At 33.8% G+C, this 21,738-nt stretch overlaps 1 protein-coding gene across 8 annotated transcripts in view; it reads right to left on the reverse strand.

Annotated features, from left to right (window-relative positions):
• Nucleotides 1–21,738, reverse strand: part of SYNJ1 (synaptojanin 1) — a 103,715-nt gene that overhangs the window by 40,473 nt on the left and 41,504 nt on the right. For 6 of the 8 annotated variants that reach the window (XM_030914176.1, XM_030914174.1, XM_030914173.1 and 3 more), the window contains 8 exons: nt 21,363–21,424; nt 20,035–20,131; nt 18,494–18,663; nt 17,094–17,175; nt 14,658–14,810; nt 11,800–11,965; nt 6,505–6,696; nt 3,529–3,613 (listed from right to left, as the gene is read on the reverse strand). In XM_030914176.1, coding sequence (XP_030770036.1) covers nt 3,529–3,613; nt 6,505–6,696; nt 11,800–11,965; nt 14,658–14,810; nt 17,094–17,175; nt 18,494–18,663; nt 20,035–20,131; nt 21,363–21,424 — 1,007 coding nt within the window. The remainder of the gene's footprint in view (nt 1–3,528; nt 3,614–6,504; nt 6,697–11,799; nt 11,966–14,657; nt 14,811–17,093; nt 17,176–18,493; nt 18,664–20,034; nt 20,132–21,362; nt 21,425–21,738) is intronic. The other 2 variants (XM_030914180.1, XM_030914178.1) reach the window with 1 other exon arrangement.

Below are 21,738 nucleotides of genomic sequence, written 5' to 3' on the forward strand. Positions count from 1 at the left end.
AACCACATTTCAAAATCTAATTTATTACTTCTTTACAAAGAAAATATAAAGACATTAAATGACTACTCACTGGGTGAGTAAACTCAAACTTATACATTTTACTTTTTCCTTAAGTATTCATTAAGATAACAGAGAAGTACAGTACCATCTGTGGGAGATTGGTTTCAGGACCTCCCGTGGATACTAAAATCCAAGGATACTCAAGTCCCTTATATAAAATGGAGTAATACTTGTACATGTACATCTCTCTTATACTTTAAATCACCTCTAGATTACCTATAATACCTAATACAATGTAATGCTATGTAATTAGTTATTGTATTGTTTAGGGAATAATGATACAAAAAAGTCTGTAAGTAAAAAAGACAAAAAAAGTCTGCACATGTTCAGTACAGACATAATTTTAAAAAATATTTAATATTTTGATGAGCTGAATCCAAAGATGTGAGACCCAAGGATACGGACAGCTAACTATATGTGCTTCCAAATACATTTCCCCGCTTTTTAAAATTTAAAATTTTTCTAAATTATAATTCATGTCTTTTTAAAAAATCTTGCTATGGGAAATTAGAAGACATAATCATTAAACAAACCACTATATACCCATTTCGAAATTACCAACATTTTGCCAATCTGTTTTCTTCCATCCTCTTTACCTTATCACATTTAAATATTAACAATTCCTTATTATCATCTAATATTTTATACGTACAGTTACCCATTTATAAAAAAAAATCTTCTAACAGTTGGTTTGTTTCTTTAAAAAGGGTCCAAACAAGGTCCACGTATTGCATTTGCTAGTCATGTCTCCTAATCTCTCTTTTTTTCTTGAGATGGGGTCTCACTCTGTCACCCAGAGCTGGAGTGCTGTGGCAGGATGTCGGTTCACTGCAACCTCTGCCTAAGCTCAAGCGATCCTCCCACCTCAGCCCCCCAAGTAGCTGAAACTCATTCTTCATCTTCTCAATGAACCTTATCCTGATCATTCATTTGAGAATTCCAACACTTCCCTGTGTCCCTATAGTTGATTCCCTTTTCCTCTGTTTTCCATTGCACTTTTCTAACATGCTGTATAATTTAACTTATTGTTGTTATTGTTCACTGTCTGATTCTTCCCACTAGAATACAAAGTCCATGAAGATAGGGATTTTTGTCTGTTTTGTCTGTTTGATTCATTGGAGGTACTTAAGAGTGGTGCTCAGTAGATACTGCTTAAATAAATAAATAAATATTCACCACTTTATTGGAGAATATATATATATATATTATGTGTATATATATGTGTGTGTATATGTGTGTGTGTGTGTGTGTGTGTATATGTATATGTATATATTTGAGATGGAGTCTCGCTCTGTTGCTCAGGCTGGAGTGCAGTGGCACAATCTCCGCTCACTGCAACCTCTGTCTCCCGGGTTCAAGCGATTCTCCCTGCCTCAGCCTCCTGAGTAGCTGGGATTACAGGCATGGGGCACCATGTCCAGCTAATTTTTGTATTTTTAGTAGAGATAGGGTTTCACTACATTGACCAGGCTGGTCTCAAACTCCTGACCTCAAGTGATCCACCTGCCTTGGCCTCCCAAAGTGTTGGGATTACAGGTGTGAGCCACCACGCCCAGTCTAAAGAAGAATTTGATTAAACCTAGCCTAAAGAAGAATTTGATTAAACTCTATTTAGACAAACAATTGATCCATGCGCTTAGTACTAGGAATCCTCAGAGTTATATTCTAGTTTAAGACCTGAATATATTTTTCAGGAAACATAATCAAACAACAAAATGAGTGAAGTTGATTTCTTTCCAATTTTCCTGATGTGAATTGTTATTCATTTTGGCTAATAAAATATTTGTCACTTGCAAGACTGATGACTATTTCAGCCTATAATTTTCTCCTGAAAAATCTTTTAAAATGTCATAAAATATGGGAAATTGCTGAAATTTAAAAGCAAGCATACTTTGTTAAAATAAAACACTGAAGCTTTAAGCTTCACTCATATAATTTGTATTTATAATATGGGTTCAGAGCAGCAATTCCCAAAGTGTGATCTGGGGACATCTTTGAGGGTTCCCAAAGCCCATGGGGTCACAACTACTAAGACATCTTTCACTGTGTTGACTGACATTTGCACTGATGGTGCAAAAGCAACAATGGGTAAAAGTGCTGGTGCTCTCGCTTGAATCCAGGCACCAAACTATACTAGTTGTCATTACAATCCCCACTGCCATATACCTGCAGAAAAAAAAAAAAAAAAATGCCACTTAACCTAAGAATGTCCTTGATGAAGCAACAGACATTATTAATTTTATTAAAGCTCAACCCAGGTCGCATCTTTTTAATATACTGTGTGATACACAGGAAATAAACACAAAGCACTTTAGTTGCATACTGACTTATGATCTATAACTCAAAAAAAGAAAATACTTTAAGTTGGGAGTCAAACTGCCACTTTTTTTTTGGAATACAATTTTTCCTTAAAAGAACTAATGACAGACAACGGTTATTCAGATTTAGGTTACTTGGCATTTTTTTCAGCTAAGTCTGTCTCTTCAAGAAAACTAAGAGCATTTGTTTTCAATGGAAAAACTTCAGTTTTCAGGCAAAAATTCGTATTCTGGAAAACTTGTATCTGCTACCATGATCCTTATAGCTTCCCAACAATTATTTTCTGATGCAAATACCAGTGATGGTAATTAAACAATATAATGCTTTGGTATTATATAATGAAATGTGTAAAATTTGGAAGCATTACATAACTTAGGGAACCCAAGTGACCAATACATGATGTTACAAAATCATGCAAAGGTAAAAGATGAATTTTAGAATAATAGAGCACAAAAAGTTCATCAATACAGTTTCAGATTTCATTTTGCAACTAACCTGTAAGACACTACCATTTGGTGTAGTGTCTTATCTACACTACACCAAGATAATACTTCTCTGTTATCTACACTATAGCAGAGAAGAAATGATCTGTTTTGGTGTAGTATCAGAGAACAAATTATCTAGAAAAATTATTAAAATATTTCCTTTTCAAACTACATAGTTATGTGATTTTTCTTCATACACTTCAATCAAAACAACATACTGTAGCAGACTAACACAGAAGTAGATTTAAGAATCTGGCTGTCTTAAACTACACATTAAAGAGATTTGGAAAACTACAAGACAGTGCCATCCTTCTCAGTAAATTTTTTGTTTTGAAAAAGTTATTTTTCAAAAAATTTATTTTATGTTAGCATGAAATAGGTTTATTATTGTTTTTAAGTGAATTAAATGTTTTTAAATTTTCATTTCTAATTTCTAATAGAAAGATATAAACAACATTAACAAAAGTTATTTAACATTCTCAATATTTTTAAGTGTGCAGAGAAATCCTCAGACCCAAAAGTGTGCGAAATGCTCTTTTACAGTTTAACAAGCACTTTTCCATTTATTATTTCAAACTATCCTTGTAACAATTACTTAATTATCTGTCATCCATAGTTTCCCTCAACTGGCAAATTTTTCAGTGTATTAATGTGGTTAGCTTACCTTGCATTCACAATGTTTCCAGCATTCAATTCTACCATTTCTTCAAAACCAATTGCAAATATATCAGTTGGCTTACTTCTTTTATCTAAAATTAAGCATCCAAGAAATACTTTTAAATATAGCCTCAGGCAAATGGCAACCCCACCCAATACAACATAACACCAGAGCTCATAAAAATTGATTTTTGTGTTTTGAGCTTAACCAAATTCACATTAAAGGCAAAAACTCTTGAGTGGAATAAAATTATTAAAATATACTTTCTATTAGGGTGTCCTAAGTTTGCTTCTTTAAGACTTATCCTTGAAGATTCTTCAGTCCTTTCAGAATTCACTTTGAAAAAATTCTTGCTAAAGTTTTTACCAGAGACAGCACAGAAACAAATCATTTCTCAAATCAAAATCTCACATAAAACTGGAGAGAGAAAGAAATTATTCAGAAAAAGCACAAAGAATAAAGTGACTGAGAAACTACCTCAAATTGCTGGTAACAGTTGGGAGGAATTTTTCACATTCAAATTTGAAAAACATAAGCTTGATCTTTTTGCTATTTTCTGGGTGAAAGAAATCCAGGAAAACTAGGAGAGATCCAGAAAGTAGGACACATCACCCTGTCTAGCTACTGGCACTCTGGAAACTACAAGAACTAACGGAGTACAGAGCTGCCTGAGAAAGCTGCCCAGCGAGACTTCGGGTGCCCCAAGTTTCTAGAAATGAGGACAAATAGCTAGAAAGAGCCTATATGGCCAGATGCTACAGCCCCTGCCTGTAATGCCAAATCCTTTGGAAGGTTGAGGTGAGAGGATCACTTAAGGTCAGGAGTTTGAGATCAGCCTGGGCAACATAGTGAGACCCCATCACTACAAAAAAATAAAAATAAAAAAATTAGCTTAGCATGGTGGCATGCCTGTAGTCCTAGCTACTCAGAAGGCTGAGGAGTGAGGATCTCTTGAGCCCAGGAATTTGAGGTTATAGTGACCTATGATATAGATACTGCACCCCAGCCTGGGCAACAGAAAAAAGACCCTGTCTCAAAGAGAAAAAAAAAAAGAAAAAGAAGAGCCTATAGTCTGAACTGATACTGAAATTTAAAAAGAATTATTGACTGCTATTATGTGCAAGGCTCATGCATACATCATCTCATTTAATCTGCCACACAAACATAAGAAAGATTATTTTTGTCTTTTATTTGCCCAAGTTCACACATAAAATGCAGCCTGGCATACAGACTCTAAAGCCAAACTGCCTTAGTTCAAATCCTGGCTTTGCCACTACTGCATGAACATGGGCAGGTTCCTTCCCTTTCTATGTCTCAGTTTCTTCATCTGTAAAATTGGAAAAATGGTGTCTATGAAATAATAGGTCAGCTCTGAGGATTAAATGAACACATGTAAAGTACACAGAATTATACTGTTAGCTGTTATTTTATTATTATTACTATTACAATTTCAAGTTCGGTTAAGTAAGAAAGGGCATTGTAGGCCGGGTACAGTGCCTCACGCCTGTAATCACAACACTTTGGGAAGCCAAGGGGGGTGGATCACCTGAGGTCTGGAGTTTGAGACCAGCCTGGCCAACATGGCAAAACCCCATCTCTACTAAAAATACAAAAAATTAGCCAGGCGTGGTAGCAGATGCCTGTAATCCCAGCTACTCAGGAGGTTAAGGCAGGAGAATCATTTGAACTCAGGAGGTAGAGGTTGCAGTGAGCCGAGATCCCACCACTGCACTCTAGCCTGGGCAACAAGAGCTAAACTCAATCTCAAAAAAAAAAGAAAGAAAGAAAAAAAAAAGATTTTGATTAGAATCATGAACTTAATTTTCTTCTTTTTAAAAATTAACTTTAATTCCTTTTTAAAATAGCATATAATTACCAAGTTTTATATGTGAGGGTGATGTGTATAGGAAATGGTGTGAGATAAAATTTTTCTTTTCTAGTTATTTTTCATCAGTTTCATCTTAAACCCTGGGACTTTCCCCAAACTTTTTATTAAAATGCTCTTTCTCTTTTGTTTTTTTGAGAACGAGTTTCACTCTTGTCACCCAAGCTGGAATGCAGTGGAGGGATCTCAGCTCACCACAACCTCTACCTCCTGAATTCAAATGATTCTCCTGCCTCAGCCTCCCGAGTAGCTGGGATTACAGGCGCACACCACCACGCCCGGCTAATTTTTTTATTTTTAGTAGAGATGGGGTTTCACCATGTTGGCCAGGCTGGTCTCAAACTCCTGTCCTCAGGTGATCCACTCACCTCGGCCTCCCAAAGTGCTGGGATTACAGGCGTGAGCCACTGTGCCCGGCCCAAAATCTTAATAAAAGTATCCTCTGCTCAATGTTTGGTTCTGGCTATTGACAGTTTGGTGCAGAGAACCCAAACTGAATGCCAACAAAGTTTTTCAAGGATAAACCAGTATTCTTAAGTCATCACATAAAGTACCAATAAATATCACTAGTTTTATAAGGTTGCTCAAGATCCACTCTGACATTTCTTGTCTTAGTAATTAAATAGAGGATTAAGAATTGAAAAATGGGACATAGCAGGTTTGAAAAATAAAACTCAAATGATCAATTATATTTTAATTATGTAATTTTGGTTAAAATTAATAAATGATCAATGTTAAATGGACATAATCTAAGATTATGTCCATTTAAAATAAAAACAAAACTAGATTTTCTTACATGTGTGGTTGCCTTCAAAGAAATCTATGTGTGAATTCCTACTTCCTGAGAATAAACTATGAAAAGAAAAAGATTTTTTGCTTTACCATTATATGTTTTTATGAAGTAGAAAACAAAGGTCTAGAAATTTTAAAAAGGTAAGATTTTAATAGATGTAATCTTTAAAGACGTTGGTCTTCAAATATATAGCTCCAAGTTTCTTTCATAAATTAATGCATACTCTGAAGTGCTATATTTGTTTTCTAGATCAATACATCACAGTCAGGATTTATTAACTAAATCTATATTATAAAAAGCCAACCTTGAAACTCCTGGATGCCAGCTAACTTGGGTGCATCAAGAAGCCAGTCAGTGAGTGTCTGATTCTTAAAAGCTATGCTGCGAAACTGCTTCCCACCATTCACATTCCAGGTTCCGACACATACTCGAATTTTCTTGGGCTTTGAATATTTGTAGAAATTCTCACACATGCTCTTTAGTACTTTAGAAGATGCTAATCAAGACAAGATACAACAGAATTTTAGCTGTATCAAACCATATGTAAAAATTGATTTTCATAACTGAGATATGATGTCTACCGAAAAGCACAATTATTATCACAAGCACAAACAAGCAAAAGATACATGCACAGGCACAAAAAAAGATCAGCCTTCAATGCAAAGCCTGTTATGAGGCAATTAACCAACACATCTTAAAAAAAAAAAAAGTCAACATTAAATACAATAGCGAAGTAAAAAAAAAAAAAAAAACTACACATAAAGAATTATTGCAACAACATGCAGAACAAATAGTTCTGTTTCAATAAAATGGTACATTAATGTACAAATCCTAAGAATCATATATTTTTAGGAAGATAGCAATTAACTTTCTACATCTTTCATTAACAGTCTGGTAAAAATATAAATTTTATTTTTCTCCAAACAAAACCATTTAAGAATATTTACATTTAAGATTGTAGCTACTGACAGGCAGCTTGATGAATAATGGCTCCTTGACAAAAATGCAAGATGATATTTCTGAAAATGAAATCACTACTAAATGCTTCCCATCTCACTCAGAGTGGAAGCCAAAGTGCTTAAACAATGGTTCACAAGTCCCTAAACAATTTATTTTGCTTTCCACCCTCATCTTCCACTCTCCCTGGTGCACTCTGCACGGGCCTTCCTTCTGTTTCAAAAACATACGAGGTCTGCTTCTACCACAGGGCCTTTGCACTGGCTGTGCCCATAGCCTGAAACACTCTTCCTGTACATCCTTCAAGTTTTTACTTTCCAATGAGGCCTTCTCTGACCACTTTATGCACTCTGCCCTTAACTTTCCATTATCCCCTCCCTGCTTTATTTTTCTCTATCACATTTATCACATTTATAAACTATGTATTTTATTTATTTATCCTGTAACTTTCTCCCCTCATGAGAATGGAAAATCCATGAGGGCAGACACGTTAGTCTGTTTTCTTTATGGCAATACTCCTAGTAACTAAAAGACTACCTGGTACACAGTAAGTGCTCAATAAATAATTGTTAAATGAATGAATGTTCAATACATTTTGAATCCTCAATCTCTTTTTTTTTTTTTTGGTCTACAACCCATCTTTTTTCCCTTTCTAAACCACATTCTATCTTGGTTAAATTCTCAGCATAGAACGTTAAAAGCACCTCAACCTAGAAACAGAATCTGTACTTAATTGGTAGCTAACTGGTAACAGGAAAAGGACATCAAAACTATTTTCACCTTTTACCACATGATCTCATTTTATTATGATATTATGATACCAAGATATAGCAGTCTTATGAGGAAATGAGAGTGAAAAATGCAAGTAACATCTTAGTATTTGGTAAAGATAATTTTGACCTGTGGAACTGCTGATTTAGATAAGTATATCACCATTGTTTCCAGGGGCAGATATGCAGATTGCTCACCATCTAGCTGTTTGCTTTGATAGCTTGTATAGAGGTGTCTGGGTGGTAATGAAAGCAGATTACTTGTCTGGACTATTAGTATGGTTAATTCAAAGCTGACTGTACCTAGATAAAAATAATTCTCTACGATTACGGTTTATCATTGCTTTTTAAAATTGAAGTCACTACTTGTTGTTACCAATGCAAACATAGCTTCTACAATCTATTCTATATCAACACACAGCTTCTATAATAATTACATGGCTTAAAATATTCAGCAAGACAATGAACTGTGTGAACAAAAATGTGCTGCCACACTGTATGAACTAATAAAGTCAGTCAGTTTTTAAATGAAATAAAAAGGTAAAAAATAGTCCTAGTTTACTCTTAACTGGTGGCACCTTAATGTGCTTAAAGAAACACTGAGTCAAAAAAATAAAATAAAAAATTTTAAGGAAGAAACAGGTCTATGCTCAAACAACAGATGTCCATCCCTAAATACCATACCATTTCAGAAAATGGTGTTCATTATATAAGTTAAAAATATATCCAGGTGCTCCCTTCCTCTATCCTTCTCAAGAAAATAATCAACAGCTTCTCAAAACATTCAGAACAATAACTAAGCCAAACAATTCTTAAAGGATAGCAAATCCTTTTCAACTAAATTTCTGGCAAGAGTTAAGCTTTCATTCCTTTTGCCACAGATTCATGTTTAAAGACAAGATCATAAACCTTGCCCAGAGAATGAAGACATGAGATTCCTAGGAATAAATAGGCAAGAAAAATAAAAAATAATCTTTAGGTCTTACACACTTAACTATTCTTTGTTAGAAATCTCGGCACTTTTTAAAATTAAGAGATTTCAGATCATATTTTAGTGCATGTCTATAGTCTCAAAACTACTTCATTCACAATAAGGAAATGCAACAATGCCTTCTTAAATATTCTGTGTGAGAAACTCTGTTGAGTAGTCATAAATATCACAGATGGCACTCAGAAATTAATTCAACGTAGTTACTTCTGGATTTTTTTCCATCAGCCTGTTAAGAGTAAGGCATAACACTAATAATGTTTGTTCAATGAAATGTAAAGTGAAATTAAAACAAGCTGAATTATCTTCAACTGGAATTAAGCAATTGCTACAGGAAGACAAAGAGCACTGCACATTTTCTTCAAAATGAAGTACTTAAATTTTCTCAAGCTTGAAATTCTTTTCTCAGATTAAAACAAGATATCAATTTATCCTGTTAGAATCTGATGGCAAAATGAGAAAGCTTCCAATTATATGGCTTTATTTGTTTACAATATCAACTTCAGAAAAAAATAAGAAAAAATTGCTTTTATTTATAGATTGATTTTCTATACTGTACCTGACTGTAATGTCTGTTCAGAAACTATGGATGCATCAAGAAGAAAACAAAGAATCATTAGTAAAAACAAGTTACAATTAAAATGTAGAGTACAGTGACAAAACATTTTGAGAAGACTGCACTTTTTTATTTTAAGTCAATTTGATGACTTTATTTTTTCTGATAGCTATAGAACACCAAAGGTTACAAATAAACGACAATGATGGATACAAACCTTCTGCACCTAAGAAAAATTCTACAGTGACTCAGTGATGTCCACCATTTCACCATCAGAAGCCCCTAGGCCTGCTCTTCTGGCTGCTCCTGTGTCTATGTTATACATGCATGTGTACATGTATGAGAATATTATGAATATAAATACGAAAACCTAAGAAGATGGAGGATGTTGAAGATATGGAAGATACTGTCCTAATATACAACTTTTAGTATTCTTTCTGGGACTTAGCAGTTGATAAGTACAATCACTTCAGCTATAACAAGAAAAACACATTCTAAAAACATCACCATGCTATGCAAATTTTGCAAATTCCCACAACCACGGGGCTCATGGGAAGAATGGGTAAGGGGTACCACATTCAAAAACTTCAACAGTGACACACGAAAAAAGACAGGAACCTCATAAAAATAGTAGCAAGACATTACACGGTAAATGGTTATGAAATACATGAATATAACCATTAATAAGGCACTTCATCTTGAATGAAGTTGGCTTGTAGAAATGGGCATTAGACAGGGTCCAGCTTGTAATGTGAATAATGGTAAAAGGGATATCTGAAATTAGATGAAACGTTGAAATAACAGATGTGAATAGGTATGGCTCATAACACACGTAGTGAACTGAGGCAGGGGAAGATGTTTGAGGTGTATGTGCATATGTGTATGTGTGTTTTATATGTTATATATATTTCTAGCCATCTTAGTTCTGCTGGGTGCACTTTTCTGCATTTACCTAGTGTTGCTTGCCAGCAAAATCACTCATAAGCTCATGCAAAATTAGCCTTATGCTCAAACAGTTGCCTAATATATCACAGTGGAACAAATTCCCATTCTCAGAACAAGCATTACAGCAGAACTGACTGTACTTTTTTTAAAGGTATTATTTTACTTATAGTAAAATGTGCAGGCAACTAAAAACACTAATGCTGAAGTTTTGGGATTACATAAGTCCCTTGCTTCTCCTCTTCTTTCCTTCAACCACTTACTTTCAATTGTTGCTTATTAATGCCTCCACATCAATGCAGGCACAGGTGGAAAGAGGTGACAAAACACAAATCAGTCAAGTCTCTACTTTTAGAAGCCAGGAAGAAAGCCTGAAGTTGAAAGTAGTAGCTAAGATCAGATACTTTTTGGAGTTTTAGTAGGTCTAAGTTCCCCAGCCCACTTATAGGTCCCTGTGGGGCTGTCTGTAATTAACTACCTTTAGGCACCATGCAGAATTCTGAAAGAATCCATAACCTATTTGACCAAGTAATTACCCAAGAATACATTACTTGATGCAGAAACAATTTTCTCCCACTTGAACAGGAAACATTAACAAGTTTGGTTTAGGGCTAACAGAAAAAAAATTTGTTTTTCAGAGTGCTAAAAAGTTAAAATGGAAAAAAATTATTTTGTCAATTATACCTCAATACATTTTAGAGAAAGAAAAAGCAAGTCTAATCTATTAAGTTCTACAATGAATGCTAAGTTTTCCCATCATGCTACTTTTATGTGCTCACTGATAGGAGAAGCTTTTTTTTAATAAAAGACACAATGAAAGGTGAAAACCAATTCTGAAGGCCATATATTTATTTCAAATATTAAAATTGGTAATAGCAGTTAGTGCCCAATAATTAGCACTACTTTAAATTATTAATATGATTTAATGCTTATTCGAACAATAGGAATTAAAAGTTAAGACCAAGTTACAGAAACTTTTGGGGTAGTGATTTAAAAAATAACCAATATAGGCATTAGTTTTTCCAGTAAAGCATTTTTCTGCAAAATTAGGTTATTAAATGCTCTATTAAAAGTACCAGGTGAATATTCTATGAAATATTGCCTTGTACAAAGTTAACAATGCTTAATTATTTACCCTCTCAGTCATAATCTATAGAAGAAACCATGCATGGGCCTCAGTTTACAGCTTAGTAATACCACTGATTATATAAACATTTTAAAACAGACAAACTTCCTTTGGAGAATGTAATTTTTAAAAATTACCTTTATAGAAATCCCTTCGAAAACTATTTTAACCAACTAAAAATTGTTTGTGTAAATAAGTTTACATTTACCTCTTGGACTTTTAGGAATGTAAATAACAAATAAAATATAAAGTGTACATACCACGTAAACTTCCAGTAGTTAAAAGTGCTCGAGCTTTGTCAGCTAAATCACTATTCAGAGTATTTCCCAACAGCAAAACATCAATGGCCTCTTGCTTGGAGCTGTCAAAGAAGTTATTCTGAATTGTCCGGGTAACAGACCGAGCACCATCTTTTAACTTTCCAGCCTGTTGAGAAAGAAAGGAGTGCAGATTTTCATTTTTAATATTACTGATTTTACTCAGTAGGTATTTTGAAATTTTAAATCAGTTTTATATGATTTGAATATGAAAAAGGAGCTAATCGTTCTATTTTGAATATATAGTCATGACAATTAAAATGCCTCCAACATGTCACTGTTTCCTTTCTTCTTTTGGATTAAAGCTCTGCACAAAGAAATGAAAAAGCCCAGTGCTACAACCTCATCCAGTAATGACATCTAGAGCAATAAATGTTTAAAATTGTTTATTACAAAGGAAATAAACTGAAGTGAACTTATTTAAAACAAGACAATTCCTTCTTACAAGGTAATTTGTAAACTTGGGGATAAAACTTGGGTAAGGAGAAATGGGAGATAAAAGAAGATACACTGAGCTTAACTGCCCCTAGAAAAACTTCAAATTGCTTTGGTAGTAGAAAAAGAAAATGGAAATTGCTCCCAAATAGCTTACATTAGTTAAAATTAAAACTAAACCTAAGAATGAAGGTCTAGTCTCAAAAGAAATTTACAAGTACAGTTCACAAAAGAATATTACATGTAAACTACAGTTTGTATATTTTGAGTCATTTTATTGCCTATGCAAAAATACATCATAAAATAAGAAACTTATTCCTATAGTGAGAGTTGATTATAACTTTTAATGAATATATATTTTACTTAGGCATATCAGTTACCATAAGGATTTATTTTGATCTTACAGATTTTGATGACTGTCAAAACAAAAAACTTGCGACTTTTAGGAAATAACTTTAGTTTGCAATATGTAATTTTTACTCTTTAAAGAAATAACAGTAACTCTAGGCTTCTTTTTAGAATAAAGAGCCAAGTTTCTTAAATGCCACTAAATGAAGAACCAGTTTTCTTCAATGCCGTTAAATGAATGCTACTATATTTAATAAGCAATTAATGTTTGGCATTAATTGTTATTTCCTTCTATATAATAACATATACAAATGACATTATTTGAAAAGAGACTCACCATTCACATTACCAGGCAATTAATCAAAAGGAACCCAGAGAAAGGAAAAGAAAGAGCAGTTCAGATGTTAGATTTTAGTTCAATTCAGACTAGCATATTTAATGTATAAAATTTTATATCTGTATATGTTAAAGATAAAAGATCACTGAAAATATATGTAACCTCTGTACATACATTGTAGTACATACATTGTAGTCACTGCAGAAATAAAAAGGTAGAAGAATATAAAAGAATATTTTAAGCAATAGTTTGAGAATCAGCTTTTAATAGCAAGAATTATGTTCTTTATTTAAAAGGAATAAATCAAAGTTTAACAATTTCATGTTTACAAAAATAGGGACCACTTAAGAAGTAAATATTTGTAAAAGTCAATACAAATTATTTCTATGAGTTGAACAAAAGAAACTTTGCAGGTAAGGTCAATATCTCTGGGCAGAGGCATGGCGTATTATGAGACACAGAAGAGGAAGACTTGGAAATTAAAAGAAGACTTGGAGATCATGAATGGTCTTTAAAGAATTTCAGCTGCTATATGGAAGAAGCTGAACGAGAACTATAAAAGTGATAAATGTTCTCATTTCTATTCTGGAAATAATTTGAGGAATTGTGGAGAATTAGAAAGTTGATAAATTCAAGTGAGGCCAGGATCCTTAAAAAGTTAAACAATATTTAAGAATATAAAATAATGAAAATTATCTCAAGTATTGTTCTAAACTCCCTCAATAAAGGCCAAATACTTGAGAAGAAAGTAGTGTGTAGATACTGTCAGGAAATAAAAAGTAATGGTGAAACAGACAATTATAATTAAGTCCATTCTTTTTTTTTCGGAACAGAGTCTCACTCTGTCACACAGGCTGGATGGAGTGCAGTGAAGTGATCTTGGCTCACTGAAACCTCCACCTCCTAGAATTCTCATGCCTCAAAACTCCTGAGGAGCTGGGATTTCAGGTGTGCACCACCACGCCCAGCTAGTATTTTGTATTTTCAGTAGAGATGGGGTTTCGCTATGTTGGCCAGGCTAGTCTAGAACTCCTGGCCTCAAGTGATCCACCTGCCTCAGCCTCCCAAAGTGCTGGGATTATAGGCGTGAGCCACCACACCTGGCCCATATTTCACATGTCGTTGGCACATCTTGATAGCCACCTTCCCAAGGTAAGATAAGTAAAGATCAATTATGCCCTGATGTTGGGTTCATAGTAAGCACTGCATAAGCCGCTGATTGACTTATTTGTCCCAGTGGCATACATCACACATCTATTAACCGTACGCACTGTGTCAAGTGAAGGGAACACAAAGCCAAATAAGAGAGAACCCTTTATTAAGAGGTCTATGGTTTTAAAAATCATATTTGTAATCAAACAATACAAAAAGTGAAACAGATATACAAGGGAAAATCATGAAAAAAAAGAGCAATATATATCATCTTAGTGGATTGTCACTAAATGACTAGATACGTCATATATACATACTTCCCAAACTTAGGGAAATATCTATCTTCCATTTATTCACTAGTATCCACTGTGAAAGGAAGTATCAAAGAAGGCATAAAAGCACATTCAACAGAATTCTAAGACACATCTATTAATGTAAACCATCTATTAATTTTAAAAGGCCATTTAAAAGCTTTATGAAGAGAGGAAAAAGAGGATATTCTGTAATGTTAAGATAGATCTAGATCTACCTTCGCTTTCCCTTCAAGAGCTCCAGTTCCTGCATATATCTTACTGATTGAATCACCATTCACGGACCACATTGACCGAAAAACTTCTTGAAAGCGAGTCACCAACTGAGGCTTTTCAGCTAAACCAAGAGCTTCCAACTGTTTAGCTAGCATCTAAAACAGCAAAAGAGAAATTTTTATAAGTACATTAATATATTAATTGTAATATGGCTTTTAAGAACTACCAGAATCAAACCAAAAATTTATCGTTATAGCACTATTTGGGACTAGATTCTGAAAACATAACAGTTTACTAGGCTGAGTTATTTCCCATCATTTCAATTTTTAAAACAAATACTATATCAATGAAAACTACAAGTATTGATAAGGACTTCTTTCTGGTTAAATGACAAAATTTATCTTATTAAAGTATCCCTATAAATCAGAGTTGTTCACCTTGCCCACCTAAAAGAATTCATCCATCAACAGTCTGCATTAGAACTGAGAAAAATGTTTACTTAGTTTACCTAAATAACTAGGTCTCTTTAATTTTTTGGATTTGGCTTTATAAGTTTAAGTAATTAAGGTAGGTAAAAAAAATATGGAAAAAAAGGAGTTGCTCTTAAATTGTCACAAAATAAAGAAAATAAGTAAAACCTCTGAATAAAGTCATGACAGCTTTTTATGCATAAAATCTTCATTGGTAATATATATAAGGAAGAACTGGGGGGAATAGCATGCAAGAAATTCAAGGACCTCTCAGCTTCCACAAGTCCCTATCACATATAACAATAAGTGTTCCAAAAAGTTACTGATCTTTGTATGTATGAATTCTAGCCTAGAGTCAATGTTCAATCTTTATCCAATCTGTTTATCTGGAATCTAGTCATATTCTATGCCTTGCATTTTCACTTAACTCTTTCCAATTTATGTTTTATTTTATCATGTAAGTATGGTGATTATCCATAATTATAGAGAACCAAAAGCTAAAATAATATTTTTTTAAAACCTTAAACTGGGTTCATTTAATTACCTAGAGACTTACACCAGAGCTGTTCTTTGCTAGCATGGAGAATAAAACAAAATAAGCTCCAGGGCCTCCTTTATCATTTAAATCTTTCTCTCTTCAAGGAACTGGGCAAAACTGATCTTACTTCTCTACTAGTTGGGCTTTGTCTATCTTAGTGGCAAACTTTGTAAACTGTCGACCGTTTGCTGTCCTAGGGAGTTTTCTAATTCCTAGCTATCAACAGTGGAGAATCAGCTAAGTCAGATCCTGAAAACTAACATCTGTTATAATTTTGATGAAGAGATCCAAGTCTTTCAATAAGCTTATTATCAGAATCCATGTACATTTATTCAACCACTTAAAACCAGAACTTGAAACAAATCCAAGCCAAGATAAGATAAACTCTTATCTAAATGACCAACATGCTTGCTTTCATTTTCTTGTTTCTGTCAAATTTTCTAAATAAATTACAAATAAACCTCAAAAACATTTGAAAAAATCCAAACAGTAAAATTTCTTTAGTTACATGAAAAATATATTCTATAATAGAGAATTTTATACACTGTACTTTCATTTTTGAGATAAAGAACCTCAGCTGCAAAGTAACTAATTAACCAATATTCAGGTCAAATTTAAGATCATTAACTAGAGGAAATAAGAACATGTAACTTCCTATTGCTGTTTTTTTTTTATAGCATTTGAGAACTATGTTAAGTTCTGATGGAACTAAATGAAGTTTAGCCACAGCCTTATAACCCTAACTTGCAGAATAGGGAAGACTTAGAAAGTTCAGCATTGCTAAACAGTTTGTCAAATAGTTGAGACTGTGTTTATATTAGGCTGAATCTGATGGATAAGTAGTAAAGAAAAAAAAAAAAAGTTGCAAACAGCAACCTTATCACAGAAGTTGAATCACATTCATTTTCATTCTCACTAACTGGCATTTTCATCTGGTCCTGTTTTTTATAACTACTAATTTGAAAACACCAAACGAACTGGATTGGGTTACAAATTGTCAAAAATACAGTCCTACATAATTGTACATGTGAAAATAGACCCTTCTTATCCTAAAATAGATTGTTAAAAGATAACACAGAGAATAAAAGGCCAAATACACACATACACCCACACCCACACACACACGTATATATTTCCTCCAAAAAGACAGGGAAAAAATTGTTGAAATACTATAAACAGCAGATTTTAAAAGGGAGAATAAGGAACAACAGAAGTAGATAGACAGCTACCTAAAGAGAATATGAAGATCAGGTAAAGGAAATATTTAAATCAAAACAAAGTTTGGCCAAAAAAGAGACAGAGACTAGAAGTACAAAATGAAGCATAACATTATATATATTTTCTGAAAAGTAATAAGAAACCTAAGTATTACAAAAGCACTTAAAGAGGCAGATGATACAAGGCACATACATTTTAATTCATTTTTTTACCTCTAAGCCAAGAAATGCCTGCACACTATTTGTTCTATCAAGACAATCCAAGCAGTTTGTTCGAACTGTACCACTCTGGCATCTGTAACCAATAAAGTTAAATATCTAGTTTGGAACAAAAATAAAGCTAAAACAAACAGCAAATAATTGAGGTAATTAAAATGTAGCACCCACCTTCCCTTCCAACTTTTTACTATTACAGTATTCAAATATAGAAAAAAAATTATACTGTGAACATGCATATACCCACCATTTAAATTTGACAACTGTTAACATTTTGTCACATATTCTTCATTACATTATCTATCACACACTTACTTTTAATTAGGCCAACAATTAGAAACTAAATACACATTCAGGTTTATGCTCTTACAGTTCTTTGGACTTAAAAGAAAAATATTTATGGAACAAATTTTTTTTTTAAACCTAAGATCTGTTATCTCTAATTACTGTGAATACAGCATTGATGCTAAATAAAATACAAATTGAAAAATAAAAATTTGAGCTTTCTGCACTCAAGTTTCCCTTAACCTATATTCTGAACTCTTTTAACATTTACTTTTCTCCTCTATTTCACATACAAAAACTGAAATTTAAGTTATACTAAAGCAGACAGTAAACAATGTCTTTCACTTCTATTTGCATTTAACAGTCTTTACTGGCATCAAGAAATATTAAAACATAAGTTTTAAAAGAGAAGCAAAAGTTTCATATATAATAACATGAAGTATGAAGCCAGACAAATCCCAGTTCTAACACTTGTTAATTATGAGACTTGCAGCAGATGGGAAAGGACCTAACAATAGAGCCTATCCCTATAATTGTTATTGATACATGGTAAGACTTAAGTACACTGCCTGCTCCATAAAATGCGCTCACTAATGTAACCTCTTATTATTATTTGATGAATTCTAAAGAAAGAAAAACAAGTTTAAAATCAAGTATAGGATGGGTGAGATGGCTCATGCCTGTAATCCTAGCACTTTGGGAGGCTGAGGCAGGTGGATCGCTTGAGCCCAGGAGTTTGAGCCCAGCCTGGGCAATACAGGGAGACCCCCGTCTCTACCAAAAAAAAAAAAAAAAAAAAAAAAAGCCAGGCTTGGTGGCACACAACTGTAGTCCCCGCTACTCAGGAGGCTGAGGTGAGAGGATCTCCTGAAACCAGAAAGCAGAGGCTGCAGGGAGATGAGACTGCACCACTGCACACCAGCCTGGCAACAAAGTGAGGTCCTATTTCGAAATAATAAAAATAAAACAAAAAATTTAAAAGAAATTTTATTTGATTAAAAACTTGAATTTTAAAAAGAAAATGTAAGAGTTCAACGTTAAGAATAATTTTTAATTATAGCAATGTTCCAATTCAAAGAACAGAGAAACAGGGAGAAACAGGGGAGTCAAACCTTTGAACTTCACTTCCATTGAAATAAAAAAATCCATAATCTAGAAACTTCTGGACTTGAGGTTTAAGGACACTGTGTAATTTTTCTGCCTTTCCTCCCTTAACCATTTGATGATAGTCAAAATTCACCATCTGGATATCAGCAGCATGTTCAGAAGCTTTCAAATGACTCTGAAAGTAAAAAGGCAAATATTCATCTAAATGAAAGTAAAAAGGCAAATATTCATCTAAATATTCATCACATTTCATTGACACTGGCAATAAATCTTTTCCCTGAAGTCTCACAAACTATCCCTCAGAGATAAGGTGACACAATTAACATCAGGGTACTTAAATAATATTCTCATCTGGTTTAGGAAATAAAAAATTGTTTCCAATTGCCAGCATTTTATTTTTACAACACAAATTTAATAACTATTTATACCTATTATAGAATCTCAAAATTATCTAAGACAAAGCCTATCAAAGACTGAAAGATTCATATTTTATAATTTCATTCAATACATACAAGTATTTTTAAATTTTACCATGAAGTCACTCTGTAAAGTATAATCTGTTTATTAACAATATTTCACGGGCGCGGTGGCTCAGGCCTGTAATCCCAGCACTTTGGGAGGCCGAGACGGGCGGATCACAGGGTCAGGAGATCGAGACCATCCTGGCTAATACGGTGAAACCCCGTCTCTACTAAAGAATACAAAAAACTAGCCAGGCGACGAGGCAGGCGCCTGTAGTCCCAGCTACTTGGGAGGCAGAGGTAGGAGAATGGCGTGAACCTGGGAGGCGGAGCTTGCAGTGAGCTGATATCCGGCCACCGCACTCCAGCTTGGGCGACAGAGCCAGACTCCGTCTCAAAAAAAAAAAAAAAAAAAAAAAAAAAACAATATTTCACAAGATTAAAATAACAGCTATATAATTAGGATGCTTTTGGACTTAGGAGATTGAACTTCAGAAAATGTTTTTTAACTATCTTAAGTTTACAATCATATGTAACACCATAATTTATACTAATTCATTATTAATTCAATAAGTGCTTATTAAAATATTTTTTCTTTAGAAGTCAGGCAATTTGGGGGTTCCTTTTGACATGAAATTCTCAAGTTTTCCCTCATCAATGCAAGAAGGTATAGTGTTGCATGTATATAAATGCATTATTCACAATTCCATAGGTTAAAAACAATGACTATGGTTCTAGGAAGCAGGCAAAGCAATCAACAGATGAAGAAGGAAACTGCTATTTCTCTACTAGTGATAGCTAAACTTTTGGCAAGGAGGGTATTTTTCTGTTTCTCTACAAAATGAAAAAGCAGATTAGAAAACAGTGTCATTTGCATTGAAAACTTTTCAGAATCCCAGTTTCAGCAACATTAGCCTAAATTGTTTCTTAATAGACCCAAAGAGTTCAAGTTTCCAACAAGTACCCAACCTTTTTCTTGGAAGTAATTTGCTTCCTGGAAGAATCTGATTACCTTATTATTTTATTTTTTACTACCATTCTAGGTGTCCATGGGCCAGAATGAAATAAGAAATGACCATACTTACCTGGAAGGCTTTACTTAACATATGTTCACCTTCCTTAGATCCAAGCAAATTTACTATTATTTGTTTACCATATAAGTTCTTAAGTGTTCTAAAATGCCTATTTAAGAAAGAAAGGAAATAAGCACATGTTAAATAAGAAGCCTAATTTTTTCAATAAACAAGAATCCATTATTAAATACAACTTATATGGTATTATTTTAAACACAGAATTGGAAAACTGGGTGCAAAATCATTGTACATGGTCTCAAAGCTGAATTTATGAAAACTTATGAATGCAATTTCCTCTCTGACTTATGGGTACTGAGACTCCCATCCCTGCCGGAGCTGTGGAGACATCCAGCTTCTGCCTACTCTGTGAGGCTGGCACCAGACAAGACAGACAACAGCCATAAGCTTGACTGGAAATGCAGTAAGGGCAGATGGCAAAGGGCTGCTGCTCACATGTGAGGACATCACATACTCTGTTGAGGATTCAGAGGGACCTCCTTACTAGCTCCAGTCTTCAGAAAAATGGGCCCCAAATACGAGTCTTTTTTTCTTTCCAGCTTCTAACCATTCCAGAAGCTATGTAGAGCAATGCCACACAAAGAAATGTAACACAAACCACACCTATAATGTTAAATTTTCAAGAAGGTGCATTTAAAACATGAAACAAAATATACTTTCTTAAACTCAAAATGTCTAAAATATCATTTCAACATGTAATCAATATAAAACAACTACAGTTAACCTTTCAACAACACAGGTTTGAACTGTGCAAGTCCACTTATATATGGATTTTTTCAACTACACAAGAATCAAAACTACAGTATTCCTGGCATGCAAAACCCATGAATATGAATGATGACTTCATAAGCATGGGTTCCACAGGGCTGACTGTGGGACTTGAGTATGCACAGATTTTGGTATGTGAGGGTAGAACCAATACTCTGAGTATACCGAACATGATTTTACTAACGAGACACCTTACATTCTTTTTTATTTTTTAAGGCAGTCTTTGAAATCCAGTGTGCATTTTATACTTGCAGCACATCTCAACTGAGACTAGTCACACATTTCAAGTACCCAGCAGCTACATGTGGCTAGTGGTTGCTATACTGGACAATGTGCCCACAGAGGAAATTTTAACGTCAAGAGATTAAGACCCACACTTCCAGCACTACCACCCCCAGAAGTCGTAACAGTAGGTGTCACTGTCTTTCAATTAAATTAGGAGTCAGAAGGAATTTTATTTAAAGCCAAAAAAGTTTGAAATGAATCAGTAAATATAAGTAGTCCCACTGCTTAGCAATATCAAAACTTAAAGCACTATGTAAAAATTGTCTTACCTGTCAAAAGCAGGTGCATTGGCCTCAAATCCCCTTGACATACGGACACGATGAGATCCCACCTTAGACAAGAAAAATATATTTAATCAAACCAAAAACCAACATACAGACGAAAGAAATATCACTGCTTACAATATTTAACAATTTCTTTGCTGAACACACAGTTGTTAATCAAATAACTGATTTTCATTCATGATATGCTTTTAAAAAAAAAAGTTCCAGGGGATTTCCACCCCCCACCTTTATTTTTAAAAAACCAACCTCATCAAAAAAAGAACTAGAAGTTACCTCATTATGAAATATTCGTAACTGATAGGAATTTTTATTGATGAAAACTATTTTTAAAGGTGTTTTCATATATGTTACTTTAAGTTCA

Source organism: Rhinopithecus roxellana, chromosome 13 (assembly GCF_007565055.1).
Source record: "Rhinopithecus roxellana isolate Shanxi Qingling chromosome 13, ASM756505v1, whole genome shotgun sequence".
Classification (NCBI taxonomy): Eukaryota; Metazoa; Chordata; class Mammalia; order Primates; family Cercopithecidae; genus Rhinopithecus; species Rhinopithecus roxellana.